This window comes from Hylaeus volcanicus, chromosome 5 (assembly GCF_026283585.1).
Source record: "Hylaeus volcanicus isolate JK05 chromosome 5, UHH_iyHylVolc1.0_haploid, whole genome shotgun sequence".
NCBI lineage: Eukaryota > Metazoa > Arthropoda > Insecta > Hymenoptera > Colletidae > Hylaeus > Hylaeus volcanicus.
In genome coordinates this window covers 30432096-30447574 of record NC_071980.1, presented here as the reverse complement: position 1 = coordinate 30447574, position 15479 = coordinate 30432096, and the positions used below count along the sequence as shown (strand labels likewise).

The window sequence follows — 15479 nt, the reverse complement described above, 5'->3', positions numbered from 1 at the left end:
CTCTCTCTCTCTCTCTCTCTCTCTCTCTCTCTCTCTCTCTCTCTCTCGCTTCAGCGTCGTTATCGTTCTCATCCGCACGAAGCATAAACGGTATCAGCAGTCCAGTTAACACCGGCGATCATTCAGCTTCGCCGATCCATTTCGACGCGAAACATAACGATTGCCTATAAGTGAAAAACAATCGAGGATATCACGTGTTCGGACGCCAGCAAAGGAAGCATTATGACAAACGCACGGCCGTATCGATGATAAACATGAGAGCATTGGTTTTCATTTTCTGGATGCTAGTCTTCAGATCAATCTTGACTGCTTCTTTCGTATACGCCGAGGATCAAGTGAGTATATTGATTAGAGTCGAAACAAGAGTCAAATCTTGGAAATTAAATTTGTTTGCCGAGTATAAATTATTACGGTAGGAACAAAAGATTGCTTTTTTTTACATTTCGGCTCCTGTACAGGTAGGGTAGGGGGTTGTCTTCGGATCCCTCATTGTCTAATATATGTAACGATTATTCCTCGGAATGTAACTCTGAAATTTCGTTTGCGCAGTTGCTACGCCACTGAATGGGAAATGATCTTGCAATGCACGCTTCCCAGAAGTAGAAACGTTCCGTCTCCCTGATGGCCGAGCGTATCCCATTCCGCTCCGTTCCATTCCAGCGTGTAGTGTACCGCTGCGTCCCTTTTCCCTGCTCGATCCCTAATATCTCATCCACGAGCCAAACACGGCATCTTTTGATGTCGTGCCGACCGCGCCGCTACCTTCAACCTGAACCCTCGCTCTTCCCTCTGCAACAGTCAATCAACCGATTCGCTTTCGTTGCAGTAGTATACGGTCTTATTTCTAAGGTTCTCCCCAACATCCAAAATAATCAATAAGTACACTGTAATTAATCGATTCGTTTGTTTGTTCATATAGACGAGCGACGATGATTCGAGCCGAACTGTGGAAGGGATCGTGATCGAACGAACGATCGCGAAACCTCTCCTCCCCTCGTTTGGAAATAAGAGAAACGACGAGGACAAGGAGGAGACGTTTCCAACGAGACACGCGAAGCACCGGAAGCGACGTCGTTGTAGTAAGAACCGATCGAGCTGCTCCCGAGGGAGTCTGACGACAAAATTGGTCCCCCCAGGACGCAACGATACGAAAGATCGAGACGTCGTCAATGCGGTGTTGGAAGTCGAGGAGGAGCCGCGAGAACGACTGATTCTTGAGTTATACAACGAGACCAAGGTGGAAGACTATGATGTTAGTAAAAACAACGAGGAGAGGGACAACGTCGGCGATCTCTCCGCGTTCGAGTTGACGGATTCTTACGGCGGTCGTGTACTTCAAGACGAGATCGAACTAGAGGACACAATTACGCCCTCCTGGGAGGACACTTCGTCGAAGAAGCAAGAGATCGACAAGGACAACGGTTACTCGGACATCTACGCGGACATCGACGACCAAGTAACGTTCCACGAGAGCTTCGGCGTTTTGTTGACCAAATTGTTTCAAAGCTTGCGAAATGCTTCCGTCGCAAACGGCCGGGACATCCTCAAAGAGTTGAATTTCGTGAACACTACGAACGAAGACCCTTGCCAGAAATGGCTGAACAGCAGGGACAAGCTCGAGAAAGTTTTTTTAGGTAGGTTTAGCGAACATATGTATAACGCGGTGAGACCCGAGAGTACATTTCAAGTCGCGATCCAGGTCCTCTCGGGTCTCGTCTTCTCGTTGACGTGCCCCAACCGCGCCAACCTAGAGGTCTATTGTCCCGTGGACCTGTTCCACAAATTGTTCCAGGTGGCCTGGCTTCGTTGCCCGCCTGTCCGTGCCAATACCCGAGCAACATCTTTTACGACGACAAGATATGGGACGAGAGGCAGAGGCGGTACTTTAGGTGGCGGGACGTGAGCGGTGATTCGCAAAGGCTCGACGTCTACAAGCCGGGAGCTGCTTACTGCGTGCGTTCATTGCTGACGCAAGAAAGCGGAAGCGCGGCCGCTCAGCACTGCTGTTACGATCGCAAGAGGAAACTCGTGACCCGCGGTTCCGGCGCCGGGACTCCCAACTTCGTCAGTCCAGAGATATCCGCCATATTGCACGAGAGGATCGACGTGCTACCGTGGAGACTGTGCAAGGGAGATTTTTCCAGGTTAATGAACCATGTATTTATATTAATTAACGCTTTGGAGTCAACGAACCTTAGAATATTAAGAATCTTAATTTAAGATGGTGGTCTGTACTCGCACTGAATCCTTTTTGCTCACAGGTACAACAGAGTGAGACCACCAAACAACGACAACGGCTGCGAGGCGAATCCCGACGACGAGGAATACCAGAGACAGATAGACGATAAGAAGTACTACTAGCGATTAAGTTTTCTTTCTTTATTTTGATATTTGCGATACTTTTAAGTATAGACCTACGATCATGCACGTCTATTCAAATACAATGTAAATAATTTCCACGTATTGTCCTAATTTTATTTAAACTTTATATTTGGATATTCATTGCGGATCTTTGACCAAATACTTTGTCAATAAAGAAGCAATTTTTGTAATCAAACTGTGCCAAATTGTTTGTTCTTCACCTTTTGCAAAGCCGTGAGGCCATTGGATCCATGTAAGGTTTAGAAGAAGAGACTCTATTGTTTAAGTTTTAAATAGACGCGCTCTTACCGAAATGCGTCGAAAGTCTGAAACCGGTTTCAGGCTTGGCGCGCGTATGTACGACGAGGCTTCCAGTCACGTTTCTTGCGTTGCTCATTGAGGAAAAGAGGGGAACAGGCGAATACAGACACAGGACGAGCTACAAAGTCGACTCAACGGCGCATGGCGAGGCGAGACGGTCAGTTGTTGTTGTTATGGTTACCACTCGTCAACATACGGGTTACGTCAACTGTTTTCTTCCTGCGTAAATTGAAAATACGATAAACAGTTATGGACTGGGCCGCGGATCTGGAAATCACGTCGAAGAAGGTAAATCGTGAGACTTCTACTCGTATCTGTTACCTTCTTTTTCTTTTATATCATTCGATGGTAGTATATGTATACAGCCATCACTGTCGCATAACAGTACCTGACATAATTCTGTGGACAACGGACTTTCAGCTTTTACCTCGTCTCGGCAGACGATCAATGCAAAACGTTGCACAGGAGGATTCCAAGTCGGACGATGACCTCTTGGAAAGCCCTATATCGATATCCTCTGGAAAATCGACACAACCACCCGTTGTACCTCCTCGCACCAGGAAAACGGGATGGGGAGACGAACTAAAAAGCGGGAGGTAAGATATTCTGTCAGGAGTGAATTCACCATGGTATCGATAAAGAAAACGAATAAAAATTACATTTCTAATTAGAGAATATTTTGAACAGTTTCTTTAACATCTCATAATCGTATTAGCGATATTTACTCGGTATTAGCGTCGACAGAACTAATAGGAAAATAAATAAATCATAATAATAATAACACTTGCTCTTCATAAAACATTTCAGAAAAGGAAAGGACCTCTCAAAGTAATTAGCTTCGCGCCCCTGATAAGTCTAAATCCATAGTATCTAGAAGGCTTGGCTAGTTATTCGTTCACTGAGATGAAAACGATGTAAACAGTTGGTCACGTGATCAGAATTCTCATTTGTCCCTTATGTCGACGCTCCGCGGTTCAAGGATGTATTCTTTGGCCAGTGTAACAAGTTCCTCCTGAAACTACGGCGCACATTGACTCTATTGTATGTATCTATTTGACGCCTACCGTGGTTTCCCATTGTTGCAGTCGTGTGGTTTTGTTTACCTTGATTTTCATCCTCTCGGTGAACGAACCGTAGTAGTCTCTCACTTCTCTGTTTCTCGTTTCTAGATCACGAGGAACATCGAACATCATCGAACAGTGAGTATAGCGAATGGAATTAATATATCAGATGTCCATAGTCACTGATAGATTATTTCTTAGGGAACGTTTTCGAGGAACGGAGAAGGATGAACCCGTAGATGGTGAGAATTTGTTTACAATCGTAAATCGAATACGGCGCTCGAAGAGACAAAGAGAGTTAAAATGATGAACTTATTTAAAAAATGATACTCGTATGGTAATGGAAAAGCGATTCAAGCTCCCTCTTTGAAGAGAACATTACTATCTGTCGATCATAACGTTCTTAAGAATTTAAACTTGGAGCTACTTTTATTTTTCATTTGTAGATATTCCAGTTATACCGGATTTAGACGAAATACAAGAAGACAGTGCGTTATCAGACATCAATACAACCACGTATGCATCGTTTTGTGCTGCACTAATTTCCGATGTATTTTCTTTTATACAGATTTCTCTTATTTCGCTTTAATTAATTACTTTGTAGAGTCAACGTGAATAGGGTTGCCGCGTACAAAGAGCTGGACACAGACTTGGTAAAAAACTCTGCATTCACATCTTTGAACGGAATCAATCTTTCCCTTCTTGCTGAGAAATTGTACACCGAGAATCTGACGAAAGAACCGGACGAAGTGTGGAATTGGAACCTCCTCTTCACTCAAGTCTCTTCTGAAATCAATAGCGAGACACAGAAGAAGATTCCTACGTAAATCTCGCGCGTTAATGATAAGCTCAAGTTGATGTATTTATTGGTTTTGTAATATGAAAATAAATTAAATATCATTGTCTATTTCCTTCTCATCTTTATATATTACTTTGTTGATTGTACATTTGGCATAATGTGTGATGAAATGAAAGCTGAAAAATATTAAAAAAAAAAAAAAAAAATGGCATACTGCTTATCTGCAGTGCCTGTATATGGAAGCGACAAATTAACCTCGTCTGACCTATTCGATTTGCCCCCCAATTTGGAAATCGCGGTAGTTCGAGGAGCGACGTGAAGAGACTCGACCGTGCAGGCGTGCAAATTCGAGGTTGCACGAACCCACGATCTTGAACGCGCAATCGGGAGCCGAACACAAGCTACTTGAAGCGACCACGTGACAACACCCACTGAGCAGATCTGCCACACCAATTTCTACGTTAGCGATCAATGTTCAGCTGTGCCATCACTAGCACACACTTCCGAGAGTATCGTTTCGGAACTCGTATATAAAGGAACGAAAGCCTGATCGAGCACTTGCGAGAAACGTATCATATGCTTCACACTGAATATCCAAACATTTACAGATAAAAAATAGTTTTTTCCATACATGAATGATATTGCAATATGTTAGAAGAATTTCTTTCAATGATGAAACCTGTCATAAAGGAATTATTTAGCTCGAACGTGAATAAAACGTTCAAGTTTTCGACTCGACAGGCCATCTAGTGGATATACGCGGCAACTACAGTTCGCCTTAGAGTACGCCGGCGCGTACGTGTTTGAAATTGGCAGAGATGAAATGATAACCCTCTCATATCAGAATTACATTCTAGATCTACGTGTTTGCGCGAAACCCAAAATTAACAAGTACCGAAAAGAAAGAAGGAAAGAAGCTCTAGTATTAAAAGCTCTAATGTATTGCGATGGGCACGGCACACGCTTCGGCGAAGAAAGCGGAGGAACCAAGCGTGATATCCAACGACGAGGAGTACGTACCGTGCAAGGAACCGCAGGACAAAGGCCCTGGAAATCCAGGAAGCTTCGAGGATCTCCACATAAAAGTGAAGGACCTGTATCCCCAGAACTTCGAGGGAGCGCGACTGACGATTAACAAAGTACTTAGCGAACATTTCAAGGTGACTCATTCGATCACTCTGAGCTCCGTGACTCCGTCAGGCTACAAATTCGGCGCGAGATACATTGGAACGAAGAGGGTGGGCCTAAAAGAAAAGTACCCTGTGGCTGCTGGCGAAATATCGCCAAATGGAAACTTAACCGCCTCGTTCGTGCACACTTTGGGTTGTAGATTCAGATACAAACTGTCGGCCCAAATCGCCAAAGAAAAGAGCAAGGCGTTGAGTTCCAGTTTGGAGTATCGCGCCAACGATTTCACCGTGGCGATAACTCTGGCCAATCCACAAATAATTAGGAAACAAGGAACAATGGTAATGCACTTTCTCCAATCGATCACATCGAGGATCGCGTTAGGAGCGGAGATCGCGTGTCTTCGCGGCTCCAAGATACCTGGTGGTCAGCAAACCGTCATGTGCATGGCTTTTAGGTACAGCACAGGACCTACCACGTTCTCTGGCACTATCGGCGAAGCAGGCCTGCACATATGCTACCATCGCAAGGCCAGCCCGCAACTAGAACTCGGGGTCGAGCTAGAGACCAACACGCGTACCTATCACTCGATAGCTACTATCGTTTATCGTGTCAACATCCCGTACGCGGATCTCGTGTTCCGCGGTATTGTTAATTCGGAATCCTCCGTCGGTGGGGTGTTCGAGAAAAGACTGTACCCGATACCGGAGTCGTCGCTGGTCATTAGTGGTCTCTTGAACCATACGAAACAGCAATTTCGCGTGGGCGTCGGTCTCAATATCGGACAATAATAATGCCAAATATATATAGGTAATATCAGCTTACGAGAACTATGCGATGTGTGTAACGTTATCGTTGTTGTCTTTCATACAATATCCTCGTTTGTAAATACGATAGAGACGAATATGATAAAAAGAAATTAATATAAGAAGGTTTTATTATTTTTCTAAAAGATTACAGAGTGAAAACCTTTTGCATTGCTACAACCGACATTGTCTTACAATAATGTAATATGTAAAGAGCGCAGTGAGTTTGAAGAATCGCAATACTTGCATGTGCGTCATGTTTGCGTGAAACAATAACGTACTACTCCTGTACATCGATCAAGGCAGAATTCTACAAGAATGTAATGTCTATCTAATCAGACTGAAGCCTAGATGCAACTGTTTAACACTGTGATATTGAAACATTTCTTTATAAATCTTTAATTAAATATATTATTTTATTCGTCTCCGTTTGCTATCCTCTCGTCCAAATCATCGTACTCGTGGAAAGCGGTGGTCTTTAACTTGTCGAAATTTACTTCGAACTTCTCGCTAAGAAGTCCATTTTCATCGGCGTATTCTAAAATATCACAGATCAACGGCGATTCGACTCCTAATACGTATTCGCATGTCTTTGGCTCGAGCAGAAACAGAGAAACACTCGATGGACTGGCTGCAAGACCTTCGACGCACTTTAATTTTACCTAAAAATCAAGTACTTATTAATTAAGTTGAATTTTTTGCGCACAAAATTGTTTACTTGTTGTTTTATGCGACGTACCTCGGTTTGTCTCGGACTACCAGTCTTGTCGCAGATGCTCCCATCGCTATAGAAATGGGAAAGTTGTTTCCGTAGCTGTGGTGACTTTGGCCTCTTATGTGGATGACTGGTAATCCAATCCAAGTGTTTTTGTTTATCGAATTTACCGAGATTTACTATTGTTTTTGTACCATCGCGTTCCACGTGATATTGAACCACCGAACGTCCATAACAGAATTCGTACTTCCACCATCCGTTGCCCTGTTCGTATCAATCAGATATTGTTTCCTTCGATATAATTAGAATACCCTATGAAAGGAAGAGATACTTACTCCGTGTAAACAATTTTTTCCACTCAAAAAATTTTTCACAGGACTAACTTCAGCTGGACTGATACCTTGATCTGCTAATGAATTTATAGTATCATCGATATTATTATGTTTATCGATAACATCAACAGGATGTATTTCAACTCTAACGCGCGCTTCGCCGTCCTGAAATGGATGTAAATCTTGATGATTAAATTATTCTTTAGGATACGCGGTAAGTGAACGGACTTGCAACAATTATGATCGATGTTAATATCAACGCGATGGACCTTATTAAAACCATGAACGCTATGTATTGTTACTCCTTCTTAACCGCTAATGAGAGCAAAAAGAATAAAAGTGTACATTACATCGAATAACTATTATATAAACTGATTTTTAATATCAACACATTTTGGATTTATTTTGGAGATACATGCATCGTATAACATCAGAAGCTAGAATATGTATATAAATTTGACAATTGTTGGTATCCAGTAGCTGTTTGAAGCAATGTGATAAGCAACAATGATAAACATGGACAATGCTGTAAGTTTGAACGTGCTAAAGTAAAGCTTAGGGACATTGCAGTACAAAAGATACAACAGTGCATGAATAACATTCGTAACATTATTGTATCATTGTTTTAGAAAATATGTAGTTTCAAAAGAAACAAATATATGTAGAAAAGGAAGGGACAGAACACATTAACGATGACAAATGACAAGAACCATCAAGCGATTTAACCTGACCCCAAGATTACAAAATATTCTGACCTGGCCCTCCTTATCTACATGCAAGATTGCATAGACTTTCTGCAGCTTGTCATCCTGTGCAACAAAAATAAATTAAGCATATAGACAATAAATGAATAAAACCTGAATTATATAACATTAGGCTACAAAAAAAAATCATAACATAGCATAACTACACAAGGTACACGAATTACATGTGAAAATACTTAAAATTGATAGAAAAAAAAAACAATACAGTGATTTATATTGACAAAGTACATTGCACAATACTCCAGTGTATTTATAACTTCTTATTTGAAAACATTCTGCATGTGTTTAAAATAAATCATTAAAATTATTATTACCATATACAGAAAATAAATAACAAAACATATTTTATTTTAAATGACAATATTATGTACATACGACACAAGCATAGTCAAAAATAATGTAAAAATAAAGAATGTACAAGTGATTTTACCGTCACTTTCTGATGTCGTAGTTTCAAACTTTCTATCTCCATCGCGATAAGAGACCTTGGTTTCTTTGGTGCTGTATCAATTGGCAGACAATCAATTTCATTTTCTCTTGTATCTCGTGGATTGTAGTCAGGATGAATACATAGCAAAGGAGAAAGGACAATAACTTCGTATTCGCAACTGACAGGTTCAGTTACCGAAAATAGTTCATGTTTATCATGTTGATAACAAACATATAGAACTTTAACCTTTCGTGGTTTGTTATTGACATTGCAAACTGTGCCATCTGTCATCTCAATTTCCACGTAAGGCATATTGATTCCATCTACTTTCTTAATAGGTATATTTTTCTTCCTATTAGGATTTTCCTCTTGTTTCGCATATTCTGCCAAGAGCTTTAGTTCTTGAGATTTATCAAAAATACCCAGATAATACTCTTGTGTCTTTACCTTTTTCCCATCTCTTTCCTCGTGATACTGACGTACAAATCTTCCATGACATAATTCATATGTCCAATAAGATTCAAGCTACATAGATTACAACAATCTTATACAAAGGAATTATATGTGATAAGTTCTGATATTGATACATTTTTTAAATACGTACCCTGTAGACACAGGTGTTATGATCTGATAACAAAAATAAAATTTGTATCGGAGTTGGTCCATTGTATGGTTCATTATAATCTTGCTCTTGGATAGTAGTATCAGGAATTAAACACTGATATCTTTCATTATTTGCGGTTGTTATAAAATAAGGTTCCACATTTGTTCGAGACTCCTATGAGAAGTATAGACACGATTAATCCATGAAGAAAATACATTACATAAAAGTATTTGAATTTTCTTCGATACTTGTACTCACTAATAAATCGGAATTAGCTTTCCCTGGCCAATTAATTTTAAAGAGGACCGTGTCATCGAAATTTCTGAAATTGTGCCCATATACAACACCAACAATGAAACATAACACGTTACAAAGACCACAGTATTTCCACATTTTTATAAAACTGTAATTATTTCACCATATTTTTAGTCGATGTGTACGTATGTAGTATTTACGAATATGATACGACAATGACACTACTTATCAACGCTAAGGTACTGTCACTATCGAAATTTAAAAGAAGAACTAACGTAATAAATATATAGGTGCACTGTAGCGTGTCACTGCCTTCAAAGGAATTTTAATTTTATTCTTTACAAAAGAGAACCATTTCACATGGTCTTCTCGTTTAAATAATTATTTTTCGAGATGTTGACTCTACAAATACGAAATTTTCAGTCTCTAACCCTACGTGTGTTCAAATACGAGTAATTTTATATCACGTGAACAGTATACGTGGTCATCTGTCTTTGCAACGTTGTTCACTTTTGTATAATACAACGAAGAACAGTTAAAAATAAAAACGTATAACCATTAATCACGTTATCAATAAATATTCAAGCCAAATTTGTTTATGTCTGTGCAGTAGAACAATTTCGTAGTCGTCACGAGGTTCTGAAAATAGGTACACAGCCCTGGTTTGTTATCTGTTTACTTATTAGGTTTTTATTATTCCTTGAAATATACTGGTTTTTGGTGCCAGTGGCGCCATCGGTGGGAAGACGCCCAAATTTGCCCTTATTTTTCATAAATGCATAATTAATACGATTCTTTGCTTCATACTACTACAATATATGATGTTAATTTATTATTTAGAAATTATTATTATTAATTCAGCAATAATTATTGACCCTTTAATTAGTGACGCCATCTAGCAACAACAGTAACAACATTTCATATCTTTCAAATTTTTTTTATTAATACAGAGCATGTACAATTGCAAAAGATTTTGTTACTATTCATAGTCATGGTAATTTGCATAAATTCGATTGTAGCTGTATCTGTTTGAGCCACAGCTTACATTTGGTAGACCCTGTTGGAATCACGTGGTTTTGTTTACCTCATTTTCATCTATCCCCATGAATAAACTGTAAAAAAACAAAGTAAAGCACTGTTCTATTACAGAGATCAGTGTGTGTAAATCACGTAAGCAAAAGGAATACAATTCAAACAATGGATTAAAACAAAGTCGCATTCACAAGGCGTCCGAATTTTCATTCAGTACATGTACAGTACTCAAGTACTCTCCAGGAGGCCGAACGAAGAGGCCTACTCAGTAGTTCTTACCGTTCGAAAGTTTATAGAACCGCCATTGTTACCGAGTAAGTAGCAATCTGACAGCACAGATTCAACGAAATCGTTTTTGCAGCGAAAATTTCACGAGCCTAGTGTGCCTTCTCGACATTGTGATAGTTTAGTTCGTGATTCGTGACCGAGAATCGTGATTGGGGACTCGATTCGTCCAAGTGGAAAAAGGCAGCGCAGCGACCAACAGAACAGCAGCGACCAGTTCGACCTTAAAAAGTCATTTGCCGTCGGTTGTTCCGTTCGTGTTTCTCGCGCAAGAAAGTGAGATAATTCGGGAACTTGTGCTTCCAGCTAGATTAACATGTCGGACACGAGACGTCGTCGAAAGTCTAATCAATCGTGTGGTTCCGATGACCTCTCGGACTCTGGCGAGGAGTTGAACGCAACGAAGGAGACCCAGGTTAGTTGATACGAAAACGTTTTTCTGCTAGATATTTCAAGAACTTCAAGAGATGCAATTTTCATTCTTTTTTCCCTTGATTTTTATAATGTTTCGAGCTCTATTTATCCAAGTTTCTGTTTCGTGTTTAACTGGATCAAAATTTTGGCGAAAGACCCGATTAAGCGGATTAAGTAGACTGTTGTAATACTTCTGTGTATAATTCTGAACTAGGGAAAGTTTTCTGTGTTCGATTTACCGGCAATTGGCCTCGCGATTGTTATAATTTCCATCCGTATGCGAAAGTATTGACACTCTAGAGTACAATTTTTTGTGCATTTATTATCCATGTACACCCACACTTGTGTGTTTTTATACTTTTGTACTTTTTTTGCATATTCCTTTTATAGAGCAGCGAACAAACCAGTGGGCACCAGGATTCAGAGTGTGACGTATATCCATCTGATTCGGATGTTGAATCTCAGGATGGTGCATCTCAAGATGGTGCATCTCAAGATGGTGCATCTCAAGATGGTGCGCTAAGGGAGAGTGGAGATGGCCAGGAAGAAGAGAAACCTCAAAAGAAGTTAGATGATGATGAAGATAGAAGGAATCCACAGTACATTCCTAAAAAAGGAACATTTTATGAGCACGATGATCGAACTGCAGATGAAGTTACAGATAATAATGCAGAGCCACCAAATGAGAGGGAAACCAAAGAAAAGAAAGTATGGAAAGATAAAGAAGACAGATGGGATCATGATCGATATAACGATGAAGAGCAAGCACCAAAGAGTCATGAAGAGTTGATAGCAGTTTATGGATATGATATAAGGAACGAGGAAGGCCCACCCAGAGCTCGAAGAAGAAGAAGATATGGGTAAGCTTATGTTTACCAATGTCAAAAGATACAATATCTGTTTCTTTATATATTTTATTTGCTGCAGCCGTGGTCCTAATAAATATACACGTAATTGGGAAGATGAAGATGCGTATGGAAAACCAGGGACTAATGTTACCACCAGAAATAAACGGTTTAATAGAAGCGGTGAAGATTTTCCTGCTCTAGGAACTAATAAGAACGCTTCCCCACAAGTAGAAGAACCAGTAATTTCATCAGCTTGGTACAGTAGTAAAAACAAATCCCAGAATAAAGTACAAAACTTTCCACCCTTGCAAACTCAGGGTGATAGTCCAAATACAAAATCTAGCAGTACATCTAATGCTCACACGTGCGTAATGTTTTTAAAATAATTAAAGTTACTCATATAATTTGGTTGGAAATGCTAGTTGAACATTTTAACTTATAGAAATGAAAATAAAGCTCCTAATGAGCCTACAAATCCAGCCTGGAAGAAGGACACAAAGAATTCGTCGCATACTCAAAGCAGCAATGGAAATACTGGAGCAGGTGGTGATGCAGATCAGTTGGTTAATGCGAAAACGTCTCCAAGAGATAATAACAAGAGGAACGTCCAAGAGTCTGTAAGCTTGGCAGCTAGTAGAACTCGGGGGCGAGGATTCAGGACGAGCGTTAATAACAATATGGTCACCAATAGAACGGTTGAGACTAAACCAAAGGGACGTGGAGCGGGCCCAATCACCGCTGAGAATAAAAGAAATAGTACTATACAGAACGACGATGAACAGCAAATTACGCACGATATGAAACATATTAGCGTTAATGATGGTACACAGTATCACCAAAGTGGAAGACACAACAGTAAGTGTTTAATGTGTGTGTATGTGTTATTTGATGCTACATTCTACATTGATCTTTTTCAGAGAACTTTTATGGACAGTCGTCTAACCAACAGAGATCGAGCACAGTACCTCCAAGAATGCAGCAACAGCAGTCTCATACACAGCAACAGCAACAATCGCCGCAACAACAATCGATTCAACAGCAGCAAGACGGTGCTGCTAACAGACCGAAACGATACTCCAGTTTACGGCAACGCCCTACCGTGTCTGAGAATCCGGGACAACAGAATTACACACCACAACACACACAGCACGGGCAACACAATCAACATAATCAACATAATCAACACAATCAACATGGATATTTCCCTCCTCAAGGTAACAGAAGAGTCTAGAAATATTTTTCTATGGCATTACTTCTAAAATCTGTTTTTGGGTCATCGATTGTAATACACATTTCATATTAATGCGTAACTTTATGTACATGTGCCTAGCTGGAAATTCAAGAGGTGTTTTAGAGTCGCAAGGTAAGGCAAAGTAGAGTTGTTTGGTCGATTGCGCGAACCGTTTTCTTGCATCTACGTAATTTTTGTATTTCTTTAGAACTAATTTTATGCCAAGACTGCGTGAACGTGCATCTGCGTATGTATATATTATTTGATGTAAACTTTATTTGATAGGATATCCACAAGGTCATTTCGAACAACCCGCGCCTGTTGCTGCCGCAGCCGCTCCCATAGCTGCACAACCTGTTATTCCTTTGCCACCCAATGGTCAACCTGCTAGCTATGCTCCACCACCGTTTTTGGTACCGCCACCGCAGTTTATTTCTCCTCAGACGGCTCCACCTAGTATAATTAATTATGTTTCCGGTCCGAACGGACCAGCATTTCAACCAAATTATCAAGGTTATCAAGGATACAGTCCACCGGTGCAGGTATAGTTGTGATTATAGGGATACTTATTTTCATTATTCTTAGATTTTCATGGACATTTGTAATTTGTTAGCCACAACGTCCCCCACCACCGCAAGAATTGTTTCAACCGCAAGGTTGTACTTACTACAGTCCAGCACAGCAACAACAACAGCAACAGCAGTCGGCTCCAATGAGACGGCCCAAGGCTGCTATTCCAATTCTCCCACCACCGGACAATCAACATCAGAGTAGTAGAGGGAGAGGTAGAAGCATGCAGCAACAACAAATGAATCAACCCGGTAATATGCAACAAACTGACCAAGAGGTCAAAGATAATTTGGTGCAAGACGAACAAAAAACTATAACGGAGCAGTTTGATAGTACGTTGATCGACGAACAGACTGTGCAACTTGAAGAAACGGAGAAAAATGAAGATTTAAGTGCAATAACGAATACTGTGATCGAGGACGAAAGAAAAAATGTTACAGACGTTGATATCGATACAATCGTGGACTCGCAAGTTGTTACGTCGGATCCAATAAAAGAAATATACGCTAACGATTCGATGAAGGTTACTATAGATGATCAAAATATTATACCTCCTAAATCTTTGCATACAGTCATGGAAAAGACTGAGAAAGATTCAAGCGTAACTGAAATCGCTACGCCTGAAAGCACAGTTGTGGAAGAAGCAGCAGCTTGAAAGGATGTCGCACAGGTTTTAATACTTTTTGCAAAAGACGTAATTGTGAATCTTTGTGAGCACGAGTACGCATTATATTATAACGATGCCGTGTAATATTAACGAAATTACTATACAGTACGTGTAGTGAATTGGTTTTCACAGGTTGCTTGCGAAACACCGTAGGAATTGGATGTGTGCGTGTCTACTACATATGTATTTTGAATGATTTTATGTAATTCCAGCATATTGTTGTATATTTCGTAGTTTACATTTGGAATAATGTTTCGCTACGAATTCTATCGACTTGCTGCTACTATTACATCCTTTAATATTGTTAAATTACTTTCATTTATGAAGTCTACTAATAATCAATTATTAGTGGAGAGGACTAGTGTTGAATGTATTATTATATGTATATCGAGTATTAACGCATACAGCATCTATGGTGAGGTGGTTAATAAATCGATATATCTTTTCAATACAACGGCTATTGTAAATAGATTGTAGTCAGGTCAGTAACCTCAATATGCATTATGTCTTGTGTACAAACACGTTTGTACTGCGATTTGTTGATTAAATAATCACTACGTAATCTTACTTCTGTTCCGATAGCGAAGGAACATCTTTTATTTGCATGCATTGCAAAGAAAATGGTAATTATTATAATTTAGCTTATCAACAAACTGTAGTTAAGGCTAATTACTAATCTTGTCATTGATTACATCTATCGAACTCTTGGTAACAAATGCGAGAACTTGAAATCATGTTCAACTCTTTCTTCTTTTTTTATACTACGCTTACGACAATATGCTTTGTTGCTGGCAAGGTGGAATGGAATGATAATATATTGATAAGAAGTTTTTTCATACGTGACTAAATTTATTTT

General features: G+C 39.9%; 5 protein-coding genes across 10 annotated transcripts; 4 read left to right on the top strand and 1 right to left on the bottom strand.

Annotated features, from left to right (window-relative positions):
* Nucleotides 1-6: 6 nt before the first annotated feature.
* Nucleotides 7-2521, top strand: LOC128876145 (uncharacterized). Its single transcript, XM_054122270.1, has 4 exons — nucleotides 7-335; nucleotides 920-1634; nucleotides 1793-2144; nucleotides 2262-2521. The coding sequence occupies exons 1-4, from the start codon at nucleotides 246-248 to the stop codon at nucleotides 2359-2361; spliced, it is 1257 nt and encodes a 418-aa protein (XP_053978245.1). The 5' UTR covers nucleotides 7-245; the 3' UTR covers nucleotides 2362-2521.
* A 254-nt stretch (nucleotides 2522-2775) lies between these two features.
* LOC128876148 (intraflagellar transport protein 43 homolog) lies at nucleotides 2776-4648 on the top strand. 4 transcript variants are annotated; one of them, XM_054122274.1, is made up of 7 exons: nucleotides 2776-2970; nucleotides 3103-3278; nucleotides 3490-3510; nucleotides 3852-3881; nucleotides 3945-3985; nucleotides 4190-4259; nucleotides 4348-4648. In XM_054122274.1, exons 1-7 carry the CDS (start codon nucleotides 2932-2934, stop codon nucleotides 4568-4570), a joined length of 600 nt encoding a protein of 199 aa, XP_053978249.1. In that variant the 5' UTR covers nucleotides 2776-2931; the 3' UTR covers nucleotides 4571-4648. The 4 variants fall into 4 exon arrangements, with proteins under 4 accessions (XP_053978249.1, XP_053978248.1, XP_053978251.1 ...); XM_054122273.1 differs by having other exon boundaries at nucleotides 3933-3985; XM_054122276.1 differs by lacking the exon at nucleotides 3490-3510.
* A 144-nt stretch (nucleotides 4649-4792) lies between these two features.
* Nucleotides 4793-6495, top strand: LOC128876146 (mitochondrial import receptor subunit TOM40 homolog 1-like). The gene has a single exon (XM_054122271.1). It carries the CDS (start codon nucleotides 5490-5492, stop codon nucleotides 6459-6461), a length of 972 nt encoding a protein of 323 aa, XP_053978246.1. The 5' UTR covers nucleotides 4793-5489; the 3' UTR covers nucleotides 6462-6495.
* A 94-nt stretch (nucleotides 6496-6589) lies between these two features.
* On the bottom strand, nucleotides 6590-10266 carry LOC128876144 (endoplasmic reticulum lectin 1). 2 transcript variants are annotated; one of them, XM_054122267.1, is made up of 8 exons: nucleotides 9852-10266; nucleotides 9580-9724; nucleotides 9322-9495; nucleotides 8718-9242; nucleotides 8279-8332; nucleotides 7527-7688; nucleotides 7216-7455; nucleotides 6590-7138 (listed from the first exon to the last, which is right to left on the bottom strand). In XM_054122267.1, the coding sequence occupies exons 2-8, from the start codon at nucleotides 9712-9714 to the stop codon at nucleotides 6893-6895; spliced, it is 1536 nt and encodes a 511-aa protein (XP_053978242.1). In that variant the 5' UTR covers nucleotides 9715-9724; nucleotides 9852-10266; the 3' UTR covers nucleotides 6590-6892. The 2 variants fall into 2 exon arrangements, with proteins under 2 accessions (XP_053978242.1, XP_053978244.1); XM_054122269.1 differs by lacking the exon at nucleotides 8279-8332 and having other exon boundaries at nucleotides 9580-10266.
* A 428-nt stretch (nucleotides 10267-10694) lies between these two features.
* LOC128876461 (protein CASC3-like) lies at nucleotides 10695-15459 on the top strand. 2 transcript variants are annotated; one of them, XM_054122867.1, is made up of 9 exons: nucleotides 10695-10922; nucleotides 11014-11308; nucleotides 11698-12167; nucleotides 12235-12519; nucleotides 12598-13010; nucleotides 13073-13369; nucleotides 13486-13518; nucleotides 13672-13928; nucleotides 14000-15459. In XM_054122867.1, the coding sequence occupies exons 2-9, from the start codon at nucleotides 11210-11212 to the stop codon at nucleotides 14609-14611; spliced, it is 2466 nt and encodes an 821-aa protein (XP_053978842.1). In that variant the 5' UTR covers nucleotides 10695-10922; nucleotides 11014-11209; the 3' UTR covers nucleotides 14612-15459. The 2 variants fall into 2 exon arrangements, with proteins under 2 accessions (XP_053978842.1, XP_053978843.1); XM_054122868.1 differs by lacking the exon at nucleotides 13486-13518 and having other exon boundaries at nucleotides 10695-11308.
* The last annotated feature ends 20 nt before the right edge of the window (nucleotides 15460-15479 follow it).

Excerpts from the sequence above, each read along its gene's own strand:
- LOC128876144 (XM_054122267.1), bottom strand. The coding sequence starts at position 9,714 with ATGTGGAAATACTGTGGTCTTTGTAACGTGTTATGTTTCATTGTTGGT. Across the intron at positions 7,689-8,278 it reads ATGTAGATAAGGAGGGCCAG|GACGGCGAAGCGCGCGTTAG; the intron begins GTCAGAATATTT and ends CATCCATTTCAG. Across the intron at positions 7,139-7,215 it reads GTAGTCCGAGACAAACCGAG|GTAAAATTAAAGTGCGTCGA; the intron begins GTACGTCGCATA and ends CTTGATTTTTAG.
- LOC128876146 (XM_054122271.1), top strand. The coding sequence starts at position 5,490 with ATGGGCACGGCACACGCTTCGGCGAAGAAAGCGGAGGAACCAAGCGTG.
- LOC128876145 (XM_054122270.1), top strand. The coding sequence starts at position 246 with ATGATAAACATGAGAGCATTGGTTTTCATTTTCTGGATGCTAGTCTTC. Across the intron at positions 336-919 it reads TCGTATACGCCGAGGATCAA|ACGAGCGACGATGATTCGAG; the intron begins GTGAGTATATTG and ends TTGTTCATATAG. Across the intron at positions 2,145-2,261 it reads TGCAAGGGAGATTTTTCCAG|GTACAACAGAGTGAGACCAC; the intron begins GTTAATGAACCA and ends TTTTGCTCACAG.
- LOC128876461 (XM_054122867.1), top strand. The coding sequence starts at position 11,210 with ATGTCGGACACGAGACGTCGTCGAAAGTCTAATCAATCGTGTGGTTCC. Across the intron at positions 11,309-11,697 it reads ACGCAACGAAGGAGACCCAG|AGCAGCGAACAAACCAGTGG; the intron begins GTTAGTTGATAC and ends TTCCTTTTATAG. Across the intron at positions 13,370-13,485 it reads TGGATATTTCCCTCCTCAAG|CTGGAAATTCAAGAGGTGTT; the intron begins GTAACAGAAGAG and ends ACATGTGCCTAG.
- LOC128876148 (XM_054122273.1), top strand. The coding sequence starts at position 2,932 with ATGGACTGGGCCGCGGATCTGGAAATCACGTCGAAGAAG. Across the intron at positions 3,279-3,489 it reads GACGAACTAAAAAGCGGGAG|AAAAGGAAAGGACCTCTCAA; the intron begins GTAAGATATTCT and ends AAAACATTTCAG. Across the intron at positions 4,260-4,347 it reads TCAGACATCAATACAACCAC|AGTCAACGTGAATAGGGTTG; the intron begins GTATGCATCGTT and ends ATTACTTTGTAG.